Source organism: Stomoxys calcitrans, chromosome 5 (assembly GCF_963082655.1).
Source record: "Stomoxys calcitrans chromosome 5, idStoCalc2.1, whole genome shotgun sequence".
Lineage (NCBI taxonomy): Eukaryota > Metazoa > Arthropoda > Insecta > Diptera > Muscidae > Stomoxys > Stomoxys calcitrans.
Genome location: NC_081556.1, coordinates 3,908,905 through 3,933,086, shown reverse-complemented (window position 1 = coordinate 3,933,086; position 24,182 = coordinate 3,908,905). Strand labels below are relative to the sequence as shown.

Below are 24,182 nucleotides of genomic sequence, written 5' to 3'. Positions count from 1 at the left end.
CCAAATCGGTCTATAACTATAGCTCTTATATATTTTAAAAAGTCATTCAACGAACTTGTCACATGCGATCCATGGTGGAGGGTATATAAGATTCGGAATGACGATTTTGAGATAACCGTAACCGGAGAAAAATCTTTTTCTAGTGGTGAAAACCTGTGTCTTTATAGATCTGCACATGAATAAAATAAGCTTTCACTAGCCTAATCCTTATCCATATAATTTCTGCAGCAACTATTATGAAGGTTTGCCATATAATCTGCCATGTGGCCTATGGCACAGTGCCCGTTCGTAACTCTTGCAGTAGTGATAATTGCCTTCCTATTGTTAGTCAAAAACTCCTTTGCCCTCCTTTGGTTGGCGGTAGACCTCATAGTGTTGGCAGTCTTGCATCCCCTCTTTAGGTCGACAGAAGGCCAGAGAGAGAGATACAAATGGCACGTATGCAAGTGCAGCGACTGTGCAGCTTTTTTCAATTATTCCGTGTTCAGTAATTCAAATCGGCGCTATTTCATGATCCAAGAGTACACTCGGGATTTCTACGCATTTTGCTACGCCTTTTAATCTCTCTGTCCTCGAATTCAAGTCCTTGAGCGACGCCATGTTGTCCACATAATTCCTCAGTCTTGCGGGCAGGAAATCCTTTACTTCTCACATATCATAGAATGCAGTCCGATTCAAGTTTAAGCTCAATGATAAAGAGCCTACTTTTTATAGCCGAGTCCGAACGGCATGCCGCAGTGCGACACCTCTTTGGGGAGAAGTTTTTACATGGCATAGTACCTCACAAAAATTGCCAGCATTGGGAGGGGAAAACCACCGCTGAAATTTTTTTTCTGATGGTCAGCCCTTTAGTGTCATAGGAGGACTTGCTAATCTCTTTGCTACCGTAGCCTCCACAATCGTCCAGCAGTCTCAGAAAAAAGCTGAGACACTCATCCAGCAGTCTCAGCTTTTTTCTTCCAATCTTCCAGAAGATCTATCTAGAAATGGTCTCGGCGCTAGATAGTCTAAAATTTTCGCAGTCTACTCTCTTTGTCTATGGTATCCAAGATGGAGATGTTGCCTATTTTTTTTTCTTTTTTTTTTTTGAGCATGCCGAACTACCTTATCGGAGCATTCCGAACATAGATCGCAGTAAGCTGCATATTCAGCATCGATTTCAAGCATGCCTATGGTATTGATCTCAAGGCTGCCAAGATTCCGACGTAGGCCAGTCTTTACACCTTATCGAACCCCCTGGTAAGAGTCATCTTGTCTGCAGCCTTCCATCATAAACGTGCCACATATTGTAGAATGTTAGAACTTTTGGCCTAATTTCCTATTTCCATCTGATTAAATCCCACACAGTAGCTTTTGGCAGTTTTCCTTCCCAGGAGAGTTTCAAATCGACAACTGGGCCTGGGTATTTAGTCTCCTCAGACAGCTTCAGCGTGATCCCGTTTAGATAGAAGAGTCTAAAATCATGTATCTTTTAGGTATCTTGGATAAAAAAAAAAGTTTCTATAAAAAATTTTGTAGAGTTTTAATTTTTTGGGTAATTTAGTTATTCATATTTTCATCATAATTTTTTTTCGATTTTTTTTAAGATTAACCTTAAAATTAAAATTCTAAAAAAAATTCAAAAATTTTAATTCTATAAAAAAAATTTAAAAAATTTTTATTTCTACAGAAAATTTTTTCATATTTTGATTGTTTCTAAAAAAATTCAAAATTTTACTTTTAGAGAAAATTTGATCTACATTTTATTTCTATAAAAAATCTACCAAATTCGTCTAAATCTGATTTCTACACAATTTTTTTATTTCTATAGAAAGTTTTGTTATTTAATGTGCCTGCCATTCCAATTTTCAAGTTTTCATAACCTTTGATGGTTTAAGATATTCAACGGAAACAATTTCTAATTAAACAGATGCTTTTTCAATTCTTAGCACTCAAATGTCATGTCAACTATGTTCCGATGATGGAAATAATAAATTTCCCAAAGCTATTATTCAAATTTATGCTTTACCCTCATATAACTTAAAACAGATATTTTCTCATCCCCCCCCCCCCCATCCCCTCAATAAAACGGAAAAAGTCCGAGAAAATGTCCTGAACTTGACAGACGATTGCCATAATTTATGCAAAGCAGTCGTAACTTGTGGGGAAATTAAAAAAATTCACACACTCTTGCAGCACATTGAAACATTGTAGAAAGTCACAGACTTGTGTCCTATGCGTGTGTAGACATACCAATGAATTATTTACTTGCATGTTTGAGTGTATGTGTATGTGTATGTATGGAAAACACGTAGCATAACGTTTTTCCAATACCTTTTTGGCATGCCACAAAAGTCTTTGAGTGATAATTTATTTCAAAAGACAACAGCAGCAACAGTCAGAATCGCAGAGCATGGGAAAATATTATTTCTACTTCCCTGGAAGATGCAGATGATAAGAGGAAGTGGAATCCATGGCATTTTCTTATTTAATGGCTGTAAAAAATTAATTTCATTTTATGCAAAATATGTATGACATTTTTTTAATAATTTACACTTAAGCTTATAAAATAATTCTCTACGCTTCTATGGTTTCCCAACGTTATTTTGGCATTTCGCTTGTTGCTGATGAATATGACGATGACAATGTTGGGTGATACACTTTGGAAAAAAACAATAAATCTCAGAATAAAATTCAAATGAAGCGAGGTGTATTTTGCGCAAATAAAATAGAAATTGGAAACGTAAAATTCGAATTAAAACAGAAAATTAAAAAAAAAAAACTCAAAAAAATATTACTTTTATATAAATGCTCTAAATAGTCAATATATAGTAAGGTAGTCGAAGAGCGGGCGTAATAAGAAAAAAAAAACGATTGCAATTGCAAATTTGCCCATAAACAGGGGCATGACATTTTAAGTCGATTTAGCCAAGTCCATCCGTCTGTCCGTCCGTCCGTCCGTCCGTCCGTCCGTCCGTCCGTCCGTCCGTCTGTCTGTCTGTCGAAAGCATGCTAACTTTCAAAGGAATAAAGCTAGGCGCTTGAAATTTTGCACAAATACTTTTCATTAGTGTAGGTCGGTTGGGATTGTAAATGGGGCCATATCGGTCCATGTGTTGATATAGCTGCTATATAAACCGATTTTGGGTCTTGACTTCTTGAGCGTCTAGAGGGCGCAATTCTCGTCCGATTTGACTAAAATTTTGCACGTGGCGTTTTGTTATGACTGCCAACAACTGTGCTAAGTATGATTCAAATCGGTTCATAACCTGGTATAGCTGCCATATAAACCGATCTTGGGTCTTGACTTCTTGAGTCGCTGGAGGGCGCAATTCTCATTCGATTTGGCTGAAAAAATTCATAAAGTGTTCTGTTATGACTTCCAATAACTGTGCTAAGTATGGCCCAAATCGGTACATAACCTGATATAGCTGCTATATAAAGCGGTATGGGATCTTGACTTCTTCAGCTTCTAGTGGGCGCAATTCTCATCCGATTTGACAGAAGTTTTGTACAACGGCTTCTCCCATGTCCTTCAACATACCTGACCTATATAGTCTGAATCGATCTATAGCTTGGCATAGTTCCTCACAAATATCGCCAGCATTAGGAGGTGATAACCAACGCTGAAAAATGTTTCTGATGTTCTCGCCAGGATTCAAACCCAGGCGTTCAGCATCATAGGCGGGCATGCTAACTTCTGCGCTACGATTAAATTGTATTAATTTTAATTTTTATCCATTTGTACCTAAAAAAATATTCCTGTTTTTCTAAGAACTTTCTTTAAGCTCCTTTAGAGATGAAAAACACTTCTCCAAGACGGGTGTATACAAATTTGTTTAATTTCCAATAAACTTTTTTCTAAGTGTGATATACTTTAGTTCCCTTTGGTTGTGAATGAGATGATGAGGATGATGATGTGACCCATGTATAATGCTACCACTGTCTGCTGTGTTTGTCACTGCGAATCATCCTCGACACACATGCAGTGCGTGGGTACGTGGTTATGCGGTGTCCTATTCTGGCTTCTTGTGTTATGAATCTGCTGTTGGAGTATTTTTCGTTTTAATCAAAATTTTTGTTCGCTCAAATCCCATGTTCACAATGGATGTGTGGTCTCTTGTTTGTGGATGAAAGGTTGGCGGTTGGTTGTTTGGCTGATATGGCCAACTGTTTGCTCACTCGTTTGCCGCTTGCAAGATATCATTAACATTGTCAACTGCTATTTGGCCGTGTTTTCGTATGCGTGACTACATTTAGAAGACTGTAATCTACTTTGTTCTTGTACACCCATTGTATATTAATGCGTGTGTAGGATTTTTTTCTTTTTTTTTGTTACAATAACAATAACAATAAGTGATAACAATAAACCTTAGAAGACAGAGACTTTTTGTGGCTATGTCAAGTTCGGGGAGAGATTCCAATAAAAAAGTAAAGTAAAAAAATTGATCCAAAGTTTATAAAAATGGATATTAATTCATAAAAATGCCTTTTCAAATATATGACTTTTTTAGTACCACAAAAAAATCTGTTTGATTTTTCAATAAAGATATGAAAAAAAAGACACGCACCCGCTTATGCCAGAAAAAGTTTAAATGTTTCTTAACTATTGTCAATGGCACATGTCATCTGTGTTAACATATGCAAACTGTGTTAAAACTTTAACCCCTTACTTTCAGCTACAGTTGCAACCATTGAAGGCTGTTTGTTGATGGTTGTGGATGAAGGTTTATGGCTCAGAAAAATGTTCTCTTTTTTCGTCAAAAGTTTAAACTGTAACGAAATTTATCCAAATGGCATACATCACCATAACCAGGGGAGCACGCATCATAACCACTGTTGTAGAAAAATATAAAGTAAAAACTTTTTGTTTGAGATACTTATAGTATCTTCCAGATAGTATAAAAATAAAAGGGTGGATCGAAAACATTTTTAAAGGGGATTTTTGTTTTTATTAAGATTTTTCTGAAGATTTTGCCTTTGGAGATAACTTTATGGAAATTTTGCCATATGAAAAAATCTCAAATGCCAAAAAATTATTGAAATTTTGTCTTTGGGAAAAATTCCATGGATTTTTTTGTATTTAGAGAAAATTTAACGAATATTTTGTTAAAAAAAAGAATCATGAAAATTTTGTCTCTAGAGCAAAGTTTATAGAAATTTGGGTGTTTAACAAAAATTTCATGGAAATTTTGGTTTAAGAGAAAATTATATTAAAATTTTGTCTTTTAAACAAAAATTCATAAAAATTTTGGCTTCAGAAGAAATTTGATGGAAATTTCGTTCAAAAGAAAATTTTATGTAATTTTTATCTTAAGAGAAAATTTCTTGACAATTTTGTCTTAATAGAAACTTTAACGAATGTTTTGTTTTTCGAAAGAAAATCATGGAAATTTTGTCTCTACAGAAAATTTTATGGAAATTAACGTGTTTAGAAAAATTTTATGGAAATTTCGTTCTTGGGAAAAATTCATGGAATTTTTATTTTAGAGAAAATTTCATGGAGATTTTGTCTCTAGATAAAATTTAATGGACATTTTGCCTTTATGGCAAAGAAAAGAATATTTAAAGAAAATCATGTATATTTTGTCTTCCGGAAAAATTTCATTTAAAATTTGCCTTAAGAGAAAATTTCACTTAAATTTTATTTTTAGAGAAAATTTCATGTAAGTGTCGTCATTAGAGAAAATTTCATGGACATTATGTCTTTACAGGAAATTTTGTCTGAAGAGAAAATTTCATAGAAATTTTGTTTTTAGAGAAAATTCATGAAAATTTGGCTTTAGAGAAAATTTCATGGAAATTTGGTCTTTAGAGGAAAAATTTCATGGTCTTTGTCTTTAGGGAAAACATCATGGAAATTTTGTCTTTATGAAAAATTTCATGCAAATTTTGTCTTTATGAAAAATTTCATGGAAATTTTGTCTTTATGAAAAATTTCATGGAAATTTTGTCTTTATGAAAAATTTCATGGAAATTTTGTCTTTATGAAAAATTTCATAGAGATGTTGTTTTAAGAATAATTGTGAAAATTTTGTCTTTAGGAAAAAATCGTGGAAATTTTGTTTCTAGAGAAAATTTCATAAAAGTTTGGTGTTTAGAAAAATTTTAATGGAAATTTTGTTTTTAGAGAAAATTGCATAGATATGTTGTCTTTAAGTAAAGTTTTACAGAGATAATTTCATGAAAATTTTGTGTTTTTAGAAAAAATTTCATCTAAAAAATGTCATGGAAATTTTGACTTTAAAGAAAATTTCATAGAAATTTTGTCTTTTGAGAAAATTTGAATTGAAAATTTGTGTTTAAAGAACATTTCATTGCATGGAAATTTCGTCGGTAGTAAAAATTTTGGTTTTGAGAGAAGTTTTCATATATTTTGTCTGTAGAGAAAATTTCATGTAAATTTTGTCTCACTAGAAAATTTCGTGAACATTTTGTGTTTGGAGTAAATTTTAAGAAAATTTTGTCTTTTGAGAAAAATATAAATGAAAATGCTGTCTTTTGAGGTAAATTTCATAAAAATTTTGTCTTAAGAGAGATATCGTGGAAATTTTGTATTTAAAAATGTAGGGTTTAGAGAAAATTAATTAACTTTTTACCTTGGGAGTAAATTGCTTCTAAATTTTTTCTCCAGAGAAGTTTTATTGAAATATTTTTTTGAGGAAAATTATTTTTTTTAATTTTTTTTTTTTTTTTTAAATGTTCACTATGTTGCTAATTTGTGCTTTCCACCCCAAAGTTCTCTTTGCGTATGCCTGTCCCTCTAGATCCCGCATATTTTTAAACTCTTGAATGTTATGTAAATTGTCTGTAAACTCCTCTTGGGTAGATTTTCACAAAATGGTCTTAAGTGTATGAAGGACATAATTGCAAGAAGCGATGACAAATGGCAAACACAGTCATCTCTGGCGGCTGCGAAAATTAAGTTAGCAACTGTGGTATAAAAGGAATATACGAAAATGTTTGGCAGCATAATTAAAGCACTAATTTTTCAAGGATATGAACAATAAAATTTTATTTCTTGCAAAATCGTATTGTGCTCAACTACATTTTGTTTATATATGCAAATCTTAGATCTTTGTTTGTTATTAAAAACTTTGTTCATTTTAATTGATATAAATTTTGCTACAATGCATTGTTCTGCTACTCAAGTATCTTGTTTAGCACTGCCCCAAGTTTTAATTACTGTCCCTTTAAAAGAAAAAAAGTTTGCCGTCTTGCCATTCACTAGTTTTTTGTTTTTTAATTTTCTTCTCACTTGCTTTCCTATGCCTTGTTTTTTACATTTTTTGTTTGGCATTCCTTTAAGTGTTCCATGAAAGGAAACGGAAGTGTCAGTTAAAATGTGCAGAAAATCCCCACGCGGCGCCAAACACAGCTAACTTTTACAAAATTGCCGCTTAATGCAAGTGCCATGCCCGTTCGTGCAACAGGAAGCAACAAATGTCAAAAATGGTTACACTTTTTTAGCGACATGGTTGATGGCTTCTACAGTTTGTTGACAGAATTGCTCTTTCCCATAACAGCATTTGATTAAAGTGATGAGAATGTATAAAGAGGTAGAACAGGTTTTGAAGTCCCTAGAAATCATGATCGAATTTTTTGCAATGGGTTTCTTTTTTAATTGCTTTAAAAATAGTGAATCTTAAAACTGTTGAGCAGTTACAATGGAAGCATTTAAATATAACAAAAGTTAAGAGTAACTCAAATTTAAAATAAAAGACTTTCACTTTTTCCCCCTTACGAGTCTGTGCTGCCAGAAAGTATGCTACATTTTTTCTTTGCTACCATTCAACCAGACCCTGTAGCTAATCATGCTGGCTGCATACCTAAAGATAAAAATGGTATGGTTTAGTCAACAGTTATTATTTTCCGCTCTCTTGACACCTCTTACACTTTCTACCAACACTCGAGCACACTCACCTAAGTGTATCCTTGGTAACATTCACAAATAATTCACGGGCTGCATACAGCAGACGTGTTAACTCAGAGCATATAAACGTAGGCAAATGTTTTTATACGAGTTCTCAACACAAAAGGCGTGCGTGTGTTTTGAGGTAAGGCAAACACAGAAAAGACACTGTTTTTGAGTAAATTTTCACTTGCGAAAATATTTGCAATGAATACAAAAGAAGGAATTTATGGGAATTTTCTGGAAACGTGCTCTGTTGTGATATCACTATGATATCACAAGAAAACTAAGGCAGTAGCTATCAGTCTTCGCCATCATTACCAGCAGCATCTCACTTCCGCTTAACTCCCCATTGTATCATTGATAGGCATACATTTGGGTTTCATGCTAAAAGTTGTAGGATTTTGCATATGCCTCCCAAATTTAAAGTAGCCAATTTTACAAGGTAACATATTATGAGCGAACCTCTGGTTTTCGGCTGGGAATTCTATGAATTTTTAGCTAGACTAGAAGATGTGTTCTAAATGAGTACTTAAATATATGTTAAAGCATCATATATTGTGAGACAATTCACTTCTTTGGGGAAGGAGCTGCTTCTAATTAATCCATTACTGCTGCTTTTCTGTTTCCCAGAACTTTGGTAGGGTTTCAATCATCATTTTAATTAACTCTAATACGCTTGTGTACATAAAATAGTTTAGTATAGAAGAAAAATAAAACAGGTTAAATTTAATAATCATTTCTCTAAAGGCTATGTCAATAAAATTTTTCTAAAGACAAAATTACCAAAAACATTTTCTAAAGAAAAAATTCCATTAAATTTTCTTACATAGTAAAACATTTTGTCTAAAGACAAAATTTCCATAAAATTTTCTCTAAAGACAAAATTTCCATGAAATTTTCTCTAAAGACAAAATTTCCATGAAATTTTCTCAAAGACAAATTTTCATGAAATTTTCTCCAAAGACAAAATTTCCTTGAAATTTTCTCTAAAGACAAAATTTCCATGAAATTTTCTCTAAAGACAAAATTTCCATGAAATTTTCTCTAAAGACAAAATTTCCATGAAATTTTCTCTAAAAACAAAATTTCCATGAAATTTTCTCTAAAGACAAAATTTCCATGAAATTTTCTCTAAAGACAAAATTTGCATGAAATTTTCCCTAAAGACAAAATTTCCATGAAATTTTCTCTAAAGACAAAATTTGCATGAAATTTTCTCTAAAGACAAAATTTGCATGAAATTTTCTCTAAAGACAAAATTTGCATGAAATTTTCTCTAAAGACAAAATTTGCATGAAATTTTCTCTAAAGACGAAATTTCCATGAAATTTTCTCTAAAGACAAAATTTCCATGAAATTTTCTCTAAAGACAAAATTTCCATGAAATATTCTCTAAAGACAAAATTTCCATGAAATATTCTCTAAAGGCAAAATTTACATGAAATTTTCTCTAGAGACAAAATTTCCATGAAATTTTCTCTAAAAACAAAATTTCCATGAAATTTTTTCTAAAAACAAAATTTCCATGAAATTTTCTCTAAAGACAAAATTTCCATGAAATTTTCTCTAAAGACAAAATTTCCATGAAATTTTCTCTAAAGACAAAATTTTCATGAAATTTTCTCTTAAGACAAAATTTTCATGAAATTTTCTCTTAAGACAAAATTTCCATGAAATTTTCTCTAAAGACAAAATTTCCATGAAATTTTCTCTAAAGACAAAATTTCCATTAAATTTTCTCTAAAGACAAAATTTTCATGAAATTTTCTCTAAAGACAAAATTTCCATGAAATTTTCTCTAAAGACAAAATGTCCATGAAATTTTCTCTAAAGACAGAATTTCCGTGAAATTTTCTCTAGAGACAAAATTTCCATGAAATTTTCTCTAAAGACAAAATTTCCATGAAATTTTCTCTAAAGACAAAATTTACATGAAATTTTCTCTAAAGACAAAATTACTATGAAATTTTCTCTAAAGACAAAATTTCCATGAAATTTTCTCTAAAGACAAAATTTCCGTGAAATTTTCTCTAGAGACAAAATTTCCATGAAATTTTCTCTAAAGACAAAATTTCCATGAAATTTTCTCTAAAGACAAAATTTATTCACATATATAGATAATATGGGATTCAGATAAAGGCATTTATATTGTTATTCTGATAGTCAATCGACTTATATATACTATTTCCGTAGCATGGTATTTCACTAAACGCTCTTTAATTGTCGAAAATTAATATTCAAAGGATAATTTTGTTCCATATAAAGTAAAAGAAGGCGCAGCGCTCTGAAGACCAAAATTCAATTACATTCGAATTAGAAATGGAATTTCTATGCAGATTTCTTCAAATTCAAAATCGTAACGAACTTTTCGCCGAAGACAAATTTTTAATAAATTTTTCTTTAAATACATGTTCAATAAAAGTTTGTACAATAAAACACAAATTTCAATAACATTTTCTATAACAGCGCTATGAAATTTTCTGTAAATACAAATATCTGTTCACACTTCTATCTTTTTTAGTTTCCTAACAATGAAAATTTGGTTTTTAGTTTTATCTCCACTTTCATAATCCACTTAGTTTTTCTTCTATTTGTGTTTTATGCTACCCAGTCTTATCAATAAAAAATTTAAATTGAATCATTTATAGTCTTCCAATGTCATGAATAAAATTTCCCTCAAATGTATTTGATATCTTTAAGCCCACAATCTATGATCTCATTAGATGATGTCTATCAAAGAATCAATCCCAAAGTAAAAGTGAATTAGAAAAGTCTACATTGATGGAAGCAACAATCACCTTGAGATAGCAATAATGGCTTCGTCTAAAGAAGAAAAAATCCAAATTGATTGTAACATCAGCATTGTTTTGAAAACAAAAGTAGGTCCGATAATACTGATTCCCTTTTTTTATTTGGAAATGGGATTCTTCACGGCAAATGTCTTATACATATCACGTCTCAGCTTGCAGTGTAACACTATTTCCACGACTGAATCTGGTGTCGAATTCAATTCTGAGATATTTATGTAAATTTCGAATAAAATGAATAAATTGAAAATAGCTTACAATTTTTGCTTCTTTTTTTCCATTCTTTTCACCTCTTCCTTTAAGACTTATATGAAGCTGTTTTTTTATTCCTTAGGACTTTCTTATTTTGAATGATGGGTTTATGTGTGAGCGTGTGTGTGTGTGTAGAGTGAAAATAATACATGCGAGCATTTGAGCTTTGTACTTAAAATGCATAATTTATTAAGAGCTGTGCCAAGGAGTTCTTTCCCCTTCTGACTTTGATGCTCATATTCAACCATCCATTGACGTTTTTCATTCTGGCCCTACGGAGCCATTCAAGCTATTCAGTTTCGTCATATTTACTTAATACACATACACTCGTCTATAGAGTAGGTGCCGAACGCCGTAGCATGCCCCTGGCAAAATATAAAGGATTTCAGGTATTATGTTAAGTGAAAAGCTATTTGTGCATAAATCTATTGTGTATTAAGAACGAAGGAGAAAACAGCGTAACCGTAGCAAATCTGTATCGAAAACCTTATTTTCATCTCTCAGTAAAAATTCAAAAAAAAAACTTTTAAATATTTAAAATTATGAAAGATTTCTTCAACGAAGTGTGGAAAACAATTTTTCATTTTAAAAGGGTAGCAAATTCGTTATGTGTATGTGTGAGCATATTAACTAAAAAACACATGAATGTTTTCCAGAGTTATGTAGTAAGGAAGAAAGTTTCAATGCTCTACTAAACTCTTAGACAACTTTGATATGTCTGCATAGATATTTCCATGGTAGTGTTATAAACAACGTTCCTAGGAGAATAAATTTGGATACCTTCTTATTTTTTATTATTTTGAATAACATTTTCTCTACAGGCAAAATCACAACAAAATTTTTCCTAAAGACAATACTTTAATTGAATTGCCACTAAAGACAAAATTTAAACAATATCCCTGAGGAACTATTTTAGGGTCATGGTCTGGGGTGGAGGTGAAAATTTCCAAGTCAGTGGACCATGGGCCCTAGAACCGATTTAAGAGGCCACAAATCCCAGGTATCAGCTATGACTCTAAAATTTTGCAACAGCGATTGTGCGGGCATCTAAACGACGCTGACAAAATTTGGAGCCTATATGCTTTATGTCACGCCTACTTTTGGCGATGGGCGTTTAATTAACCTCCTCCGTGTTGATTTCTTGAGCCCCTACAGAGCGCAATTATTACCCAATTTGGCTAAAATGTTGTATACTAACCTCTCCTATGACCGCCAACATTCACTCCAAATATGCAACAGTAATTTGCCATTAAAAGGAAAATAAGTAAATAATTAGAAATAGCTCTCATATAAACCGATTTTCGTGTTCACCACTTGAGCTCCTACAGGTCGCGGTGATTATCCGAATTGGCTAAAATGTTGCACACAGACTTCCCCTATGACCGCCAATATCCACGCCAGGAATGGTTCAAATTGGTCCATAACCTAACATAGCTCTCATATAAATCGATCTTCCGATTATACACCTTGAGCCCCTAGTACGCAAACAGTGGATCGAAAAACGCTAGTAAAAAATATGCTGTGTGAGAACGGGTACATATATATATTTGAAATTGTGAATGGTTGAAGCTGAGATGTAATCGAGATCGGTGGTCCGGGCGCCTCTTGGCAGGCATTTCGAATAATGCCGCATCCTCAATTGCAGTCCGATTTTCATGGTGAAAAAATTCTAAGAAAAAAACGTGTAGAGATATCTTAGCATTACTTTTTGAATTTTACAGAAAAAAGTGTCTTTAAAAACTAACAAGTAAAAGCGCGCTAAGTTCGGCCGGACCGAATTCTGGGAACCCACCAACATGGATTCTGCTAAAAATGTATACAAAATAAATTAAGTTTTAGGGCATAATAACCGAACAAGGATAATAGTGAGACCGGTTTACATGGGGGCTACATAAGGTTAAGTTATAATACCCAGTACCTGTCTGTCTGTCTGTCCGTCTGTCCATGTTAATTTGTGTACAAAGTACAGTTCGCAGTTTTCCTCCGATCGTCTTAAAATTTGGTGCTCACTTGTTTTCCGTCCTAAAAAAAAAGAAGTGCCCCATATTCCCAAAGACCTCCGAACAAAAATTCTTATAAATAGGTTCGCAAAATATGATAACGTAATGTACCGCAAAATATGGGGACCCTTCGTCTTCTTTTTAACCCATATTAAATGGGCAATAAAAAAAAGATTGGTCTAAGAAATAGTGGTGGTTATCCCCTTACTATTACTGGCTACATTTGTAAGGTATCTTGCCATGTTAGAACTTCCCTATAAAGTGGTGTCGCTATGCGGCATACGGTTCGCACTCGGCATAAAAAAGGAGGCCCCTTATCATTGAGCTTAAACTTTAATCGGAAATTTTGTAGTAGTAGTTGTATTTTTATACCCACCACCATAGGTTGGGGGTATAGTACTCTAGTCATTCCGTTGGTAACATCTCGAAATATTGATCTAGCACCCCATAAAGTACATATATTCTTGATCGTCTCGACATTCTGATTCGAACTAGCCATGGCCGTCCGTCCGTCTGTCGAAATCACAATAGCGGTCGAACGCGTAGAGCTAGCCGCTTGAAAATTTGCACAAATACTTTATATTGATGTAGGCAGTTAGGGATTGCAAACGGGTCATATCGGTTCAGATTTGGATATAGCTCCCATATAAACCGATCTCTCGATTTGACTTCTTGAGCTGATATAGCTCCCATATAAATAGACCTCCCGATTTGACTTCTTGAACCCATGGAGGCCACAATTTTTGTCCGTTTTGGCTGAAATTATGCATATGATGTTTTGTTGTGACTTCGAACAACTGTGCCAAGTACGGTCCAAATTGGTCTATAACCTGATATAGCTCCCATATAAACCGATTTCCCGATTTGACTTCTTAAGCGCTTGGAAGCCTCAATTTGCATCCGATTTGGCCTTATTACCCATCATCCCTTTGCTTTGCTATAGAGAGCCTTTTATTGAGTAATTTATCATTGTTTGTAGGGAATTTTGAACACTATCCAACAAAAGAAGAAATTTTGAAAATTGGACCACAAATGAAGATTTGACAGCCCGAACAATTTTTAGAAATGCCAAGGTGATCAAATTTAGGAGCCTGCCAAGAGGCGTTCGCACCTCTTAGTGCCTTGAAATTTTGCACATGATCTGGCTAAAACCTCAGCTCTAATTCCAATCAAAGAGATATCTCTATCCGTTCTCATACAACATATTTTTTCGATTTTGTGCAACGCTACAAATGTACCCACCCTAATACCATAATACAAACCGTCACCTTTGGTTGTTGATGTGGTAAAATTGCAAATTGCAAATTTTGCCCATGAACATTCCACTAAGGAACAGGGGCAAACTTCTCACATATCAATGAGTGCAGTCCGATTCAAGTTTAAGCTCAATGATAAGGGGCCTCCGTTTTATAGCCGAGTCCGAACGGCGTGCCGCAGTGCGACACCTCTTTGGAGAGAAGTTTTACATGGCATAGTACCTCACAAATGTTGCCAGCATTAGGAGGGGAAAACCAGCGCTGAAAATTTTTTCTGAGTGTCTCGCCAGTATTCGATGCCAGGCGTTCAGCGTCATAGGCGGACATGCTAACCTCTGTGCTACGGTGGCGCACAAATTATATAGAGCTAGAAATTATATAAGAGTTTCAAAATAACGGTAATTTCTGTCACTTGATTTGCCAACCTCTTGCAAAGTAATAACCGAAGCCAAGCACTCAAACGAAACAAATAAAATGTAGGCGATTTAAGTTCCCAGCGGAAAAACTTTTCCAAAGCTTTTAACCTGCTAAACAACAGAGTCAATATTGTTATTACAAATGTCCCCGTTACGCTTAACAGTCCTCTCTCTCTCTGTCTCCTTCCTGTAACACTCTCTCGAAAAGCTCTACCACAGATTGAAACCCATATGAAAAATGTGGAAAGTGGTTTTCCTGGTGATGTACTGAACTATCAACCAAAAAGCTGTTTTTAAGTTTTAAGCTAACACAAAGTGCCATAGTAAAACTCTTAATTTTAGGTAGTTTTTGATAGCTTTATTTGAATAAATATTTTGAAATTTGTTGAACTCTAAAGAACTGACCAGAGCTGGGTGCAGATACAATAAGGAGTGCCTGTGGTCTTTATATTAGATTTTTTTAGACCATTGTTATAAATTCAGGATTCATATAAGAGAAACCAATAAAATCGCCTTGATCCAAATTCATCATAAACAATTTATCGGTTGGTGTCAAATCGGTTTTTTCTTCCGTAAATGTTTTATCGAAATTGGAAATATCCTTGCGATGTTTCTAAAAAAATTAATTAAATTTTAGTTATAACAAAATCTGAGAACTATTTAAGCAACATAAACAATACAAAGGCTTACAATCAATGGTATGATGGGTGGCTCCATGCCTTTCTCAGCTGCGGAATCCCAATCGACAATGTTATAGAAAGGATGAGTTTGTATTTCGTTGCGAGCAAAGCGACCAGCTCCCAATCGATTGTTAGGCTTTTTGGCCAAAAACTGAAAAGAAAAACAAAATTTTTTTTTTTCATATTTTCGAGTTTTGCCTAAGATTTTAGCTAACGAAAACTTCTCGGTGATTTGAGATCTTTGATTAAATGCTGGATGTAATTACATTTCCTTGTACTTAAAAGAGCGGTGTACAATATCCCATCTTTCAAAAAGTGATGGATACACAAGAAGAAAAGCCCACATAGGCTTGGGAATAATGTATATTATACCATAATGTTAGTTTCCCCATTACGTTAAAGTATAAGGTTAGGCTCAGTTGATATATGGTATTTGTTTTGCGAAATCATAAACCGTTAGTTGGATATCTATTTTTGCCACTTACGCTGGTTATGACATCCATAGATTCTTGAGAGAAATGTTTGGGAAATACAGCCTTTTTTTCCTTGATATTCTTAAACATGGTGGCATCATCCTCTCCCTCAAACGGCTGTTGGCCAGCCATCATTTCATACAAAAGTACACCATAGGACCACCAATCGACTGTATGGTTATAGGGTTCATACGACAGAATCTGTAAAGGAAGCAAAAAAAAAATCAAGTCATCTATGTGTAAGAGTCTAAAACAAAGAGGCCTACCTCTGGTGCTAAATAAGAGCTAGTACCGCAATAAGTACGGGCGGTGTCATTCTCACCCACATTGTCTTTGGACAAGCCAAAATCGGTTAATTTGATATGACCATCGAGATCCAATAATATATTATCGAGCTTTAAATCACGATAAATGATTTTATGCTCGTGCAAGAAAAACAAGGCCAAAGCCACTTCGACAGCATAAAAACTGTTAAAGAAAATAAAAAAAAACATAATGCAAAATAAAATTTACATCCATAATAAAAAAAACATACATGGCCACCGATTCCTTGAAACGGCCATATTTCTGAATTTGAAACAATAGATCACCACCCTTGGCATATTCCAAAACGAAGAACAAGCGATCCTGTAATGATATGTAAGAAGAATTGCTCCAATTAATTACCTCAATTGCTTTACCAAAAAAACTCACCATAGTTTGGAAACATGAGTGCAGAGATACCAAAAAGGGTGACTTTCCGGACAAAGCCAAAATATACTTCTCTGTCATGGGCAATTCCATATCATCGGATTGTATGATAATATCCTTGCGTAGCACCTTAACAGCATAGAGTTCATCGGTACCACGACGCTCTGCCAACAGGATCTTACCAAATGATCCTTTGCCTAGCACCTTGATGAAATTAAAGTCAGCTGCCCTAATCATGTCCCGTTTGCTCATGTTGTGTGGCATATCCTTATTGTCCATGCGACGCTTGTTTGCTGGCCTGGTTTGCTAACAAATCGAAATGAAAGGTAAAGGTTTAAAAGATAGAAATAAGTTTGACTTTTTTGAAGGGATACATATAACTCCTTGGGAGTGAAATTTCTGGAAACTCTATGAATTTCCAGCAGCGTTTGATGCCTTTTTATTAAAAAACCAGTTAGGTAAGGCAAAGGTGTAGGGTATTATAAAGTCGGCTCCGACAACGAACGAAAATCGGGCGATATATGGAAAGATTGGTCAATAAATGCGCTTGCAGTGGCTCTAGGAGTGAAAATCGGCCGATATATATACGAGAGCTATATCTAAATCTGGACCGATTTCTCTCAAATTCATCAGTAATGTTGAGAACCAAGTGAAAATCCTTCCTTCCAAATTTCAATAGAATCGGTTGATAAATGGGAATTTTATTGCATTATTCCTGCAAATCGGACGAACATATATATGGGAGCTATATCCAAATCTGAAACGATTTTTTCCAATTTCTCTAGGCTGAAAAACTTGCCCGTACCAAATTCGAAGACGATCGAAAGAAAATTGCGACCTGTACACAAATTAAATTATCAGGAATAATTTTTTAGCGGTGGTTGTCCCCTTCTTATGCTGGCGACTACACACAGTGGGAAAAATTGAAAAAAATATGCCGTGTGAAAACCGCTAAAGATGGAAGTTTCGGGGAAAGATTAGGTTAGGTTAGGTTTAAGTGGCAGTCTGTCATTAGACTCACTTAGATGTTTTCGTTCATTGTGATACCACAAGAACAGAAGATGGAATATGCCTTCTATTGGGTTGCCCAAAAAGTAATTGCGGATTTTTCATATAGTCAGCGTTGACAAATTTTTTCACAGCTTGTGACTCTGTAATTGCATTCTTTCTTCTGTCAGTTATCAGTTGTTACTTTTAGCTTGCTTTAGAAAAAAGTGTAAAAAAAGTATATTTGATTAAAGTTCATTCTAAGTTTTATTAAAAATGCATTTACTTTCTTTTAAAAAATCCGCAATTACTTTTTGGGCAACCCAATAGTTCCTACCGCTGAACCATCCAGATCGCTTTCAAAATCCCAACAGCTTGCGAATGTTCACATCCGCTAAATCAGACAGAGTTTCAAAAAAAAGAGAACCTAAAGTGGAACTCCTTCTGACTGCTATTACGGAACACACACACAGAAGATGTTCTATAATCTCTTCTTCTTCGATGTCCTCACAGCTTCTGTAAAAGTCGTTGCTGGCAATCTTCAGTCTGTCAACATGTTTTCCGATTCGACAGTGAACTGTCATGGCGGAAACAATGACTGAGACGTCTGTTTAGCCACCTCTTCAAGTCTAGATTAGGCCACATAGTTTTAGAATGCTCACAGCCCGCTCTTTGTGACCATCTATCATTCCTTGTGCTTCATGCCTGGTCCTGAAAATCGTAGCTTACATGTCCCTAGAGGCAAACCCACAGATTTCAATTTCCCTAGAATGTGTAGGGTAGTTCCTAGTCTCGCAAGCTCGTCCGCTTTACAATTTACTGGGATATCTCTGTGGCCCTGCATCCAGAACAGGTGATTTCTGAACTGTTCAGCCATCTCGTTGATAGATCTGCGACATTCGAGGGCGGTTTTTGTGTTCAGAAATATGTTCCACAAATATTTATGCCAATCGTTATTATGGCATTATATCTTAACCATTCCACCACTTCTTTAGTTAAAAGGATCTCCGGTTGATACCCTAGTCCTAGTTCTTCAGACTACACCCCAAAGCCCACCTAGTCGTCTAGTTTATGATAATTCTGTTATCAGGGACATTGTAGTTCCAATCGGTTCTGTCAGGAATATTGGTACAGTACTTTTTATCAAAAAGCGGCTCAGGCAATGTGTAATCAACACTTCCCGGAACATGGGGCATTGTATCAAGAATGACATAGTGTCCGTAGCCGACACATGACCAGATATAAAACTTGCTTAGCCTCTCAGCAGTGCAATTTGTTTAGCCACATTGTCCAAAGGCATTAGGTGTAGCATTTAGATCATTAAACCCACCACCATAGGAGGGGGGTCTAGCCATTCCATTTGTAACACCTCGAAATATTGATCTGCGACCCCATAGAGTATATATATTCTGGATCCTCTCGACATTCTGAGTCTATCTAGCCATGTCCGTCCGTCCGTCTGTCGAAATTACTATAGCGGTCGAACGCGTTAAACTAGCCGCTTGAAATTTCGCACAGGTACTTCTTATTGATGTAGGACATTGGAGATTGCAAATGGGCCATATCGTTTTAGATTTGGATATAGCCCCCATATAAACCGATCTCCGGATTTGACTTCTTGAGCCCTTAGAAGCATCAATGTTCGGCGAATTTGGCTGAAGTTTGGAACAAAGATTTGTGTTATGACTTTCAACAACCATGCCAAGTATGATCCGAATCGGTCTATAAGCTGATATAGCCCCCATATAACCCGATTCCCGGAGTTGACTTCTTGAGCCCCTATAAGCCTTAATTTTCATCCCATTTGGCTGAAATTTGGCATATAGACTTGGACTATGACTTCCAACATCCATGCCAAGTATGATCCGAATCGGTCCATAAACGGATCTAGCCCCCATATAAGCCGATCCCCGGATTTTACTTCTTAAGCCCCTAGAAGTTTCAATTTGTATCCGATTTTTCTGAAATTTGGAACAAAGACTTGTATTATGACTTTCAATAACCATACCAAATATGATCCGAGTCGTTCTATAAACTGATATAGCCCCCATATAACCGGATTCCCGGATTTGACTTCTTCACTCTGTCCTAGAAAAAAAAAAAAAACTCACCTTAACTTCATCCCTTAGACGAGCCATGTCATTGACGGCATCACAGACTGGTATGTTGTAATGTTCACCCTCCACTTGGGACAGAAACTTGTACCAGCCATCAATGGGTTCCTAAAATCATCCTAATATAAGTTTTTTTTGGAAATTTAGGAATTTTTAAAATATTTTACATTTTTGATTTCGTCCATGCTAAAGGAAAATGAGCCCATAAAGTCATTACGGGAAGTACGATCCCAATCCCAAACTTCCACCAGCAAACGTTTTTCACGATCTTGTGGAGCCAATTCACTGAAATGGGGTTTTAAGAGGAAATATTTGATTTTTTAGGTCCACACTACTTGGCATTTAAAAAATTTACAAAGTAAAGGACTCATTGTAGACCGGATTTAAATTCTTTTGAATGGTTTTGGTCTTCTTCTTGGTTTTACCACTGCGATCCGGATGTATTTGAATGGCAATGTAGGGATCGCTCAAGCCATTGGTATCCATGGGAATCAAGTTGGCGGCTTCCTTAACTGAGAAGAGAGAGGTATTTTTATGTTTTATACAAATTGCTGTTTGTTTTTTTAAAATATATCAACTCACTGTCAACTTTCAAAGTATTTCCCTTTAATTCCACATACAAAAGCAATTTGCCACGAATTTCAGAAATATCTGCACCACATAGAGGCGGCACTTTTTCTTTGCAAAAGTGATGGACATTCAAATTGCAATCTGAAAGGCAGAATTTTTATTACAAGTAAAAGCTCCTTAAGTTGCCCAGGGCCGAAACCTATAAACTCCCCTCACATGGTGTAGGGTATAAATTTGAATAAATATGCCATAATTTTTAAATTCTTCCTTTACTTACTATCACATTTGACTCCCTGATGGGCCACACCGGGCAACAGCAGACCGCAATCATCACAAAATGTGGGGGCCGAATAGGTGGTCGATACCCAAATGTGTTTGACTTTGGCACAATCGCCATCAATGTCCGTTTCGGTGCCAGGACATTTGAAAACCACAAATTTACAGCACTTTTGATGGATGTTAAAACGGCAATCTACATATAATAAAAAAAATACATAAAAATATTATGCAGAAAAAATTATTTTAAAATTCAAGGCTAAGCCCACCTTCGCATTGATAACCCTGTTTGCCAAAGCCCCTATAAGTCACGTAAGCCCACAAGGTAGCCAGAATTAATTTAATTATAATCATCAAAACTTGCATAAGATTTGCAATTTTTAGGGTTCTTTTCTTCTTCTTCTTACCATATAAAGTCCTTGCAGTGGCCACAGTAGGTGGGTTGCTTAAAAAATCTTACAGCAAATTTATGGCCATTTACAATCTCCAAGGCCTTGCGTTTCATGCCACCGCGTCGTAAACGATTTTTCATATAATTTGTAAACGCTCCCTCTCCAGTGATTTTCACCAGATCCTTATTTGCAGCAGCAGCTGGTGCAGCCGCAGCAGGGGCAGCAGCTGCTGCTGGAGCAGCTGCAGCGGCCATATTGTTATCCTTTTTTCAATTATCCTTTGTTCGGCACAGAAAAAAGTAAAACAAATGAATTATGTTTCACTTGGGGAAGAATTGGTATTGACTGGCCTCTTGCTATGGCCAATGGTGACTGTTTTAAATTTTACAAACCACCCCAGAAACAGGCCTATTTGGGAAACCTTAAAAGTGTTGCAGTGCTGCTGCAACAGGCAGAGCGAGCAGCTAGCTAATGAATGTGGTTACCTTTGGTAGCTGTAAAGTTTTATTATTGATTTGACGCTTTATTTTTGTTACCTTTGTATTTGTTTTGCTAAATAGGGATCAAAATAATTGTTTGACTTGGCTGTTGGGGTCAATGCATGGATATTTTTATAAGTTCAGCAACATGTGCCAACCACCACCACCACCAAACAACACGTGGCAATCCACATTTAATGTCTTGTTCATAGAAAACACTGCGAAAGTTATTTTCTAGCAAAAATGTGTTTTTTTTTTTTTAATTATTGTAAACTGGGACGTGTGAAAAATGGCACACTTAACGGTTACTTGGTTTTCCCCACGACTAGTTGCTGTTATATAGTTGCAAACATTAATAAAACATCCATTTTCAGGCTTGCTTCTTGAAAAAAAAATTTGAAAAATTTTGATTCTATAGAAATTTTTTCCAAATTGTTTTCTGGGTAAATTGCATAACGAGATTTTTTTAAATTTTGCATAAAATTTCATTTTCCAGAATTTTGTTTTTTTTTTTTTGAAATTATAGAGTCGAACTTCTCTATAACAAAGCATTTGGGGACCGACAAAATACTTCGTTATAGAGAAACTGACCAAAATAAAATTCAATTTGACCATAGTGCAAAAATAAATAAGCACACTGTCGGAATCGAAAAAAATAAAAAAATTGCCGTTTGAGAACGAGTAGAGATATCTCTTTGAAATTTTGAATATTAATAGCTGAGGTGTTAGCAAGATTATGTGCAGAATTTGAAGTTGGTCCCAGGTGTTGTTATGTTATTGTCTTGGCAAGCCCCTAAATTAAAACTTCATTTGTGGTCCTATTTTCAAATTTTCAATTTTCCGAAAATGAGGATTTTGAATATTCCTGTCTGTCCGTCTGTAGAAAGCACTCAAACTTTCGAAGGGATAAAGCTAGGCACTTGAAATTTTGCACAAATACTTCTTATTAGTGTAGGTCCGTTGGGATAGTAAATGGGCCAAATCGGTCTTTTTTTTTTTTGATATACCTGTCATATAAATCGATCTTGGGTTTTGACTTCTTGAGCTTCTTGAGGGCGCAATTCTTATCCGATTTGGATGAAATTGGGCATGTTGTGTTATTGTGTTATTTCTAACAACTGTGTCAAGCATGGTCTAAATCAGTCAATAAGCTGATATAGCTGCCATAAAAACCGATCTCCCGATTAGACTTCTTGAGCCTCTAGAGGGCGCAATTCCTATCCGTTTTAGCTGAAATCTTGCATTACGTGTTTTGTTAAGACTTCCAACAACTGTGCTAAGTATGGGTTAAATCGGTCCATAACCTGATATAGGAGCCATATAAACCGATCTTGGGTCTTGACTTCTTGAGCTTCTAGAGGGCATAATTCTCATCCGATTTGGCCAATCCATGGTGGAGGGTATGTAAGATTCGGCCCGGCCGAACTTAGCACGCTTTTATTTGTTTCCCAATTTGCTGAAATTTGGGACAATGAGTTGTGTTAGGCCCTTCGACATCCTTTTTGAGTTTGGTTCAGATCGATCAAGATTTGGATATAGCTGCTATATAGACCGATCCGTCGATTTAGGGTCTTAGGCCCATAAAAGCCACATTTATTATCCGATTTTGCTGGATTTTGGGACAGTCAGTTAGGCCCTTAGACATATTTCTTCAATTTGACCCAGATCAGTCCAGATTTGGATATAGCTGCCATATATACCGATCCCTCGATTTAAGTCCTGCGCCCTTAAAAAGCGCATTTATTGTCCGATTTTTCCAAAATTTGAGACAGTGAGTTGTGTTAGGCCAGTCGATATCCTTCTTCAATTTGCCCCAGATCGGTAGAGATTTGGATATAGCTGCCATATAGACCGATCTCTCGATTTAAGGTCTTGGGCCCATAAAAGACGCATTTATTGTTTGATGTTGCCAAAATTTGGGACAGTGAGTTGTGTTAAGCCAGTCGATATCCTTCTTCAATTTGCCCCAGATCGGTAGAGATTTGGATATAGCTGCCATATAGACCGATCTCTCGATTTAGGGTTTTGGGCCCATAAAAGGCGCATTTATTGTCCGATTTCGCCGAAATTTCTGCGTCGGACCCCAATATTCATTTAAGTTATTTAAATATTCAACTACAATTTTTATGTGCAAGACAATTTAACTAAAAATTCTCAAATTTTTCTTTGCAGATATTAAATACATCATCTCTGAAAACTATTTAACCCTAAAAATGCTGTAACTTTGAATCTTCGAGCTCGAAGGCCCACTGAATTGAGAAACGACTGAAGAATCAGCAGACGTTCACAGATTCAGTGAAATTTCAAAATCTTCGTGCAACCATGTCATTATTTCGAATAGGGTTAGTTAGGTTAGGTTAAGTTAGTTAGGTTCGATTAGGTTTAGGTTAGAGTGGCAGTACATTTTCTATTCAGACTGACTCAGACTATTTTAGTCGGTTGTGGTACCACGATAGCGACAGGCCAGGCCTGTGGTAGGAACCGAACCCACAACCTCCACACTAGTTATCCAAGCACGCTACCAACTCAACTGCCGAGGCGATTCAGTTATATTAGATGGTCATATTCTACTTCAAAATACTGTAGAATGACAAAATTCCTTTTATTATGTTGTAATATGTATGTACTTTTAAAATAAATGTTATTTATTATTTGTATGTCTACTTTTTATACAAAATTAATTTTATTCGTACAGCATTTTATAACATTTTGTTATAATATTTAAAAATTATTTAAATAAATCAATAAAATAAATTAATTTAGAAAATTTTATTGTATTTCTTGTTTTAAGGGGCTTTTTAATTCAAAAGAATTAAAAGTTAGTTAAAACTTTATGAAATTCGATGATGTTTATTTAAAAATCTTGCATTTTATTCATACATTATTTTGTTTGTTT

General features: G+C 35.0%; 1 protein-coding gene and 1 long non-coding RNA gene across 2 annotated transcripts in view; one reads left to right on the top strand and one right to left on the bottom strand.

Moving 5' to 3' along the window:
* The window catches only part of LOC131998127 (uncharacterized), a 49,349-nt gene extending 25,407 nt beyond the window's left edge, over positions 1–23,942 (top strand). The window contains exon 3 of the long non-coding RNA XR_009398589.1: positions 23,459–23,942. This is a non-coding gene — a long non-coding RNA (uncharacterized LOC131998127). The remainder of the gene's footprint in view (positions 1–23,458) is intronic.
* Positions 14,962–21,187, bottom strand: LOC106096305 (protein kinase C, eye isozyme). The gene is made up of 13 exons (XM_013263988.2): positions 20,823–21,187; positions 20,685–20,716; positions 20,417–20,611; positions 20,152–20,280; positions 19,925–20,081; positions 19,737–19,854; positions 19,567–19,677; positions 16,472–16,774; positions 16,314–16,405; positions 16,045–16,246; positions 15,791–15,979; positions 15,316–15,456; positions 14,962–15,238 (listed from the first exon to the last, which is right to left on the bottom strand). The coding sequence occupies exons 1-13, from the start codon at positions 21,059–21,061 to the stop codon at positions 15,086–15,088; spliced, it is 2,061 nt and encodes a 686-aa protein (XP_013119442.2). The 5' UTR covers positions 21,062–21,187; the 3' UTR covers positions 14,962–15,085.
* Positions 23,943–24,182: the final 240 nt, after the last annotated feature.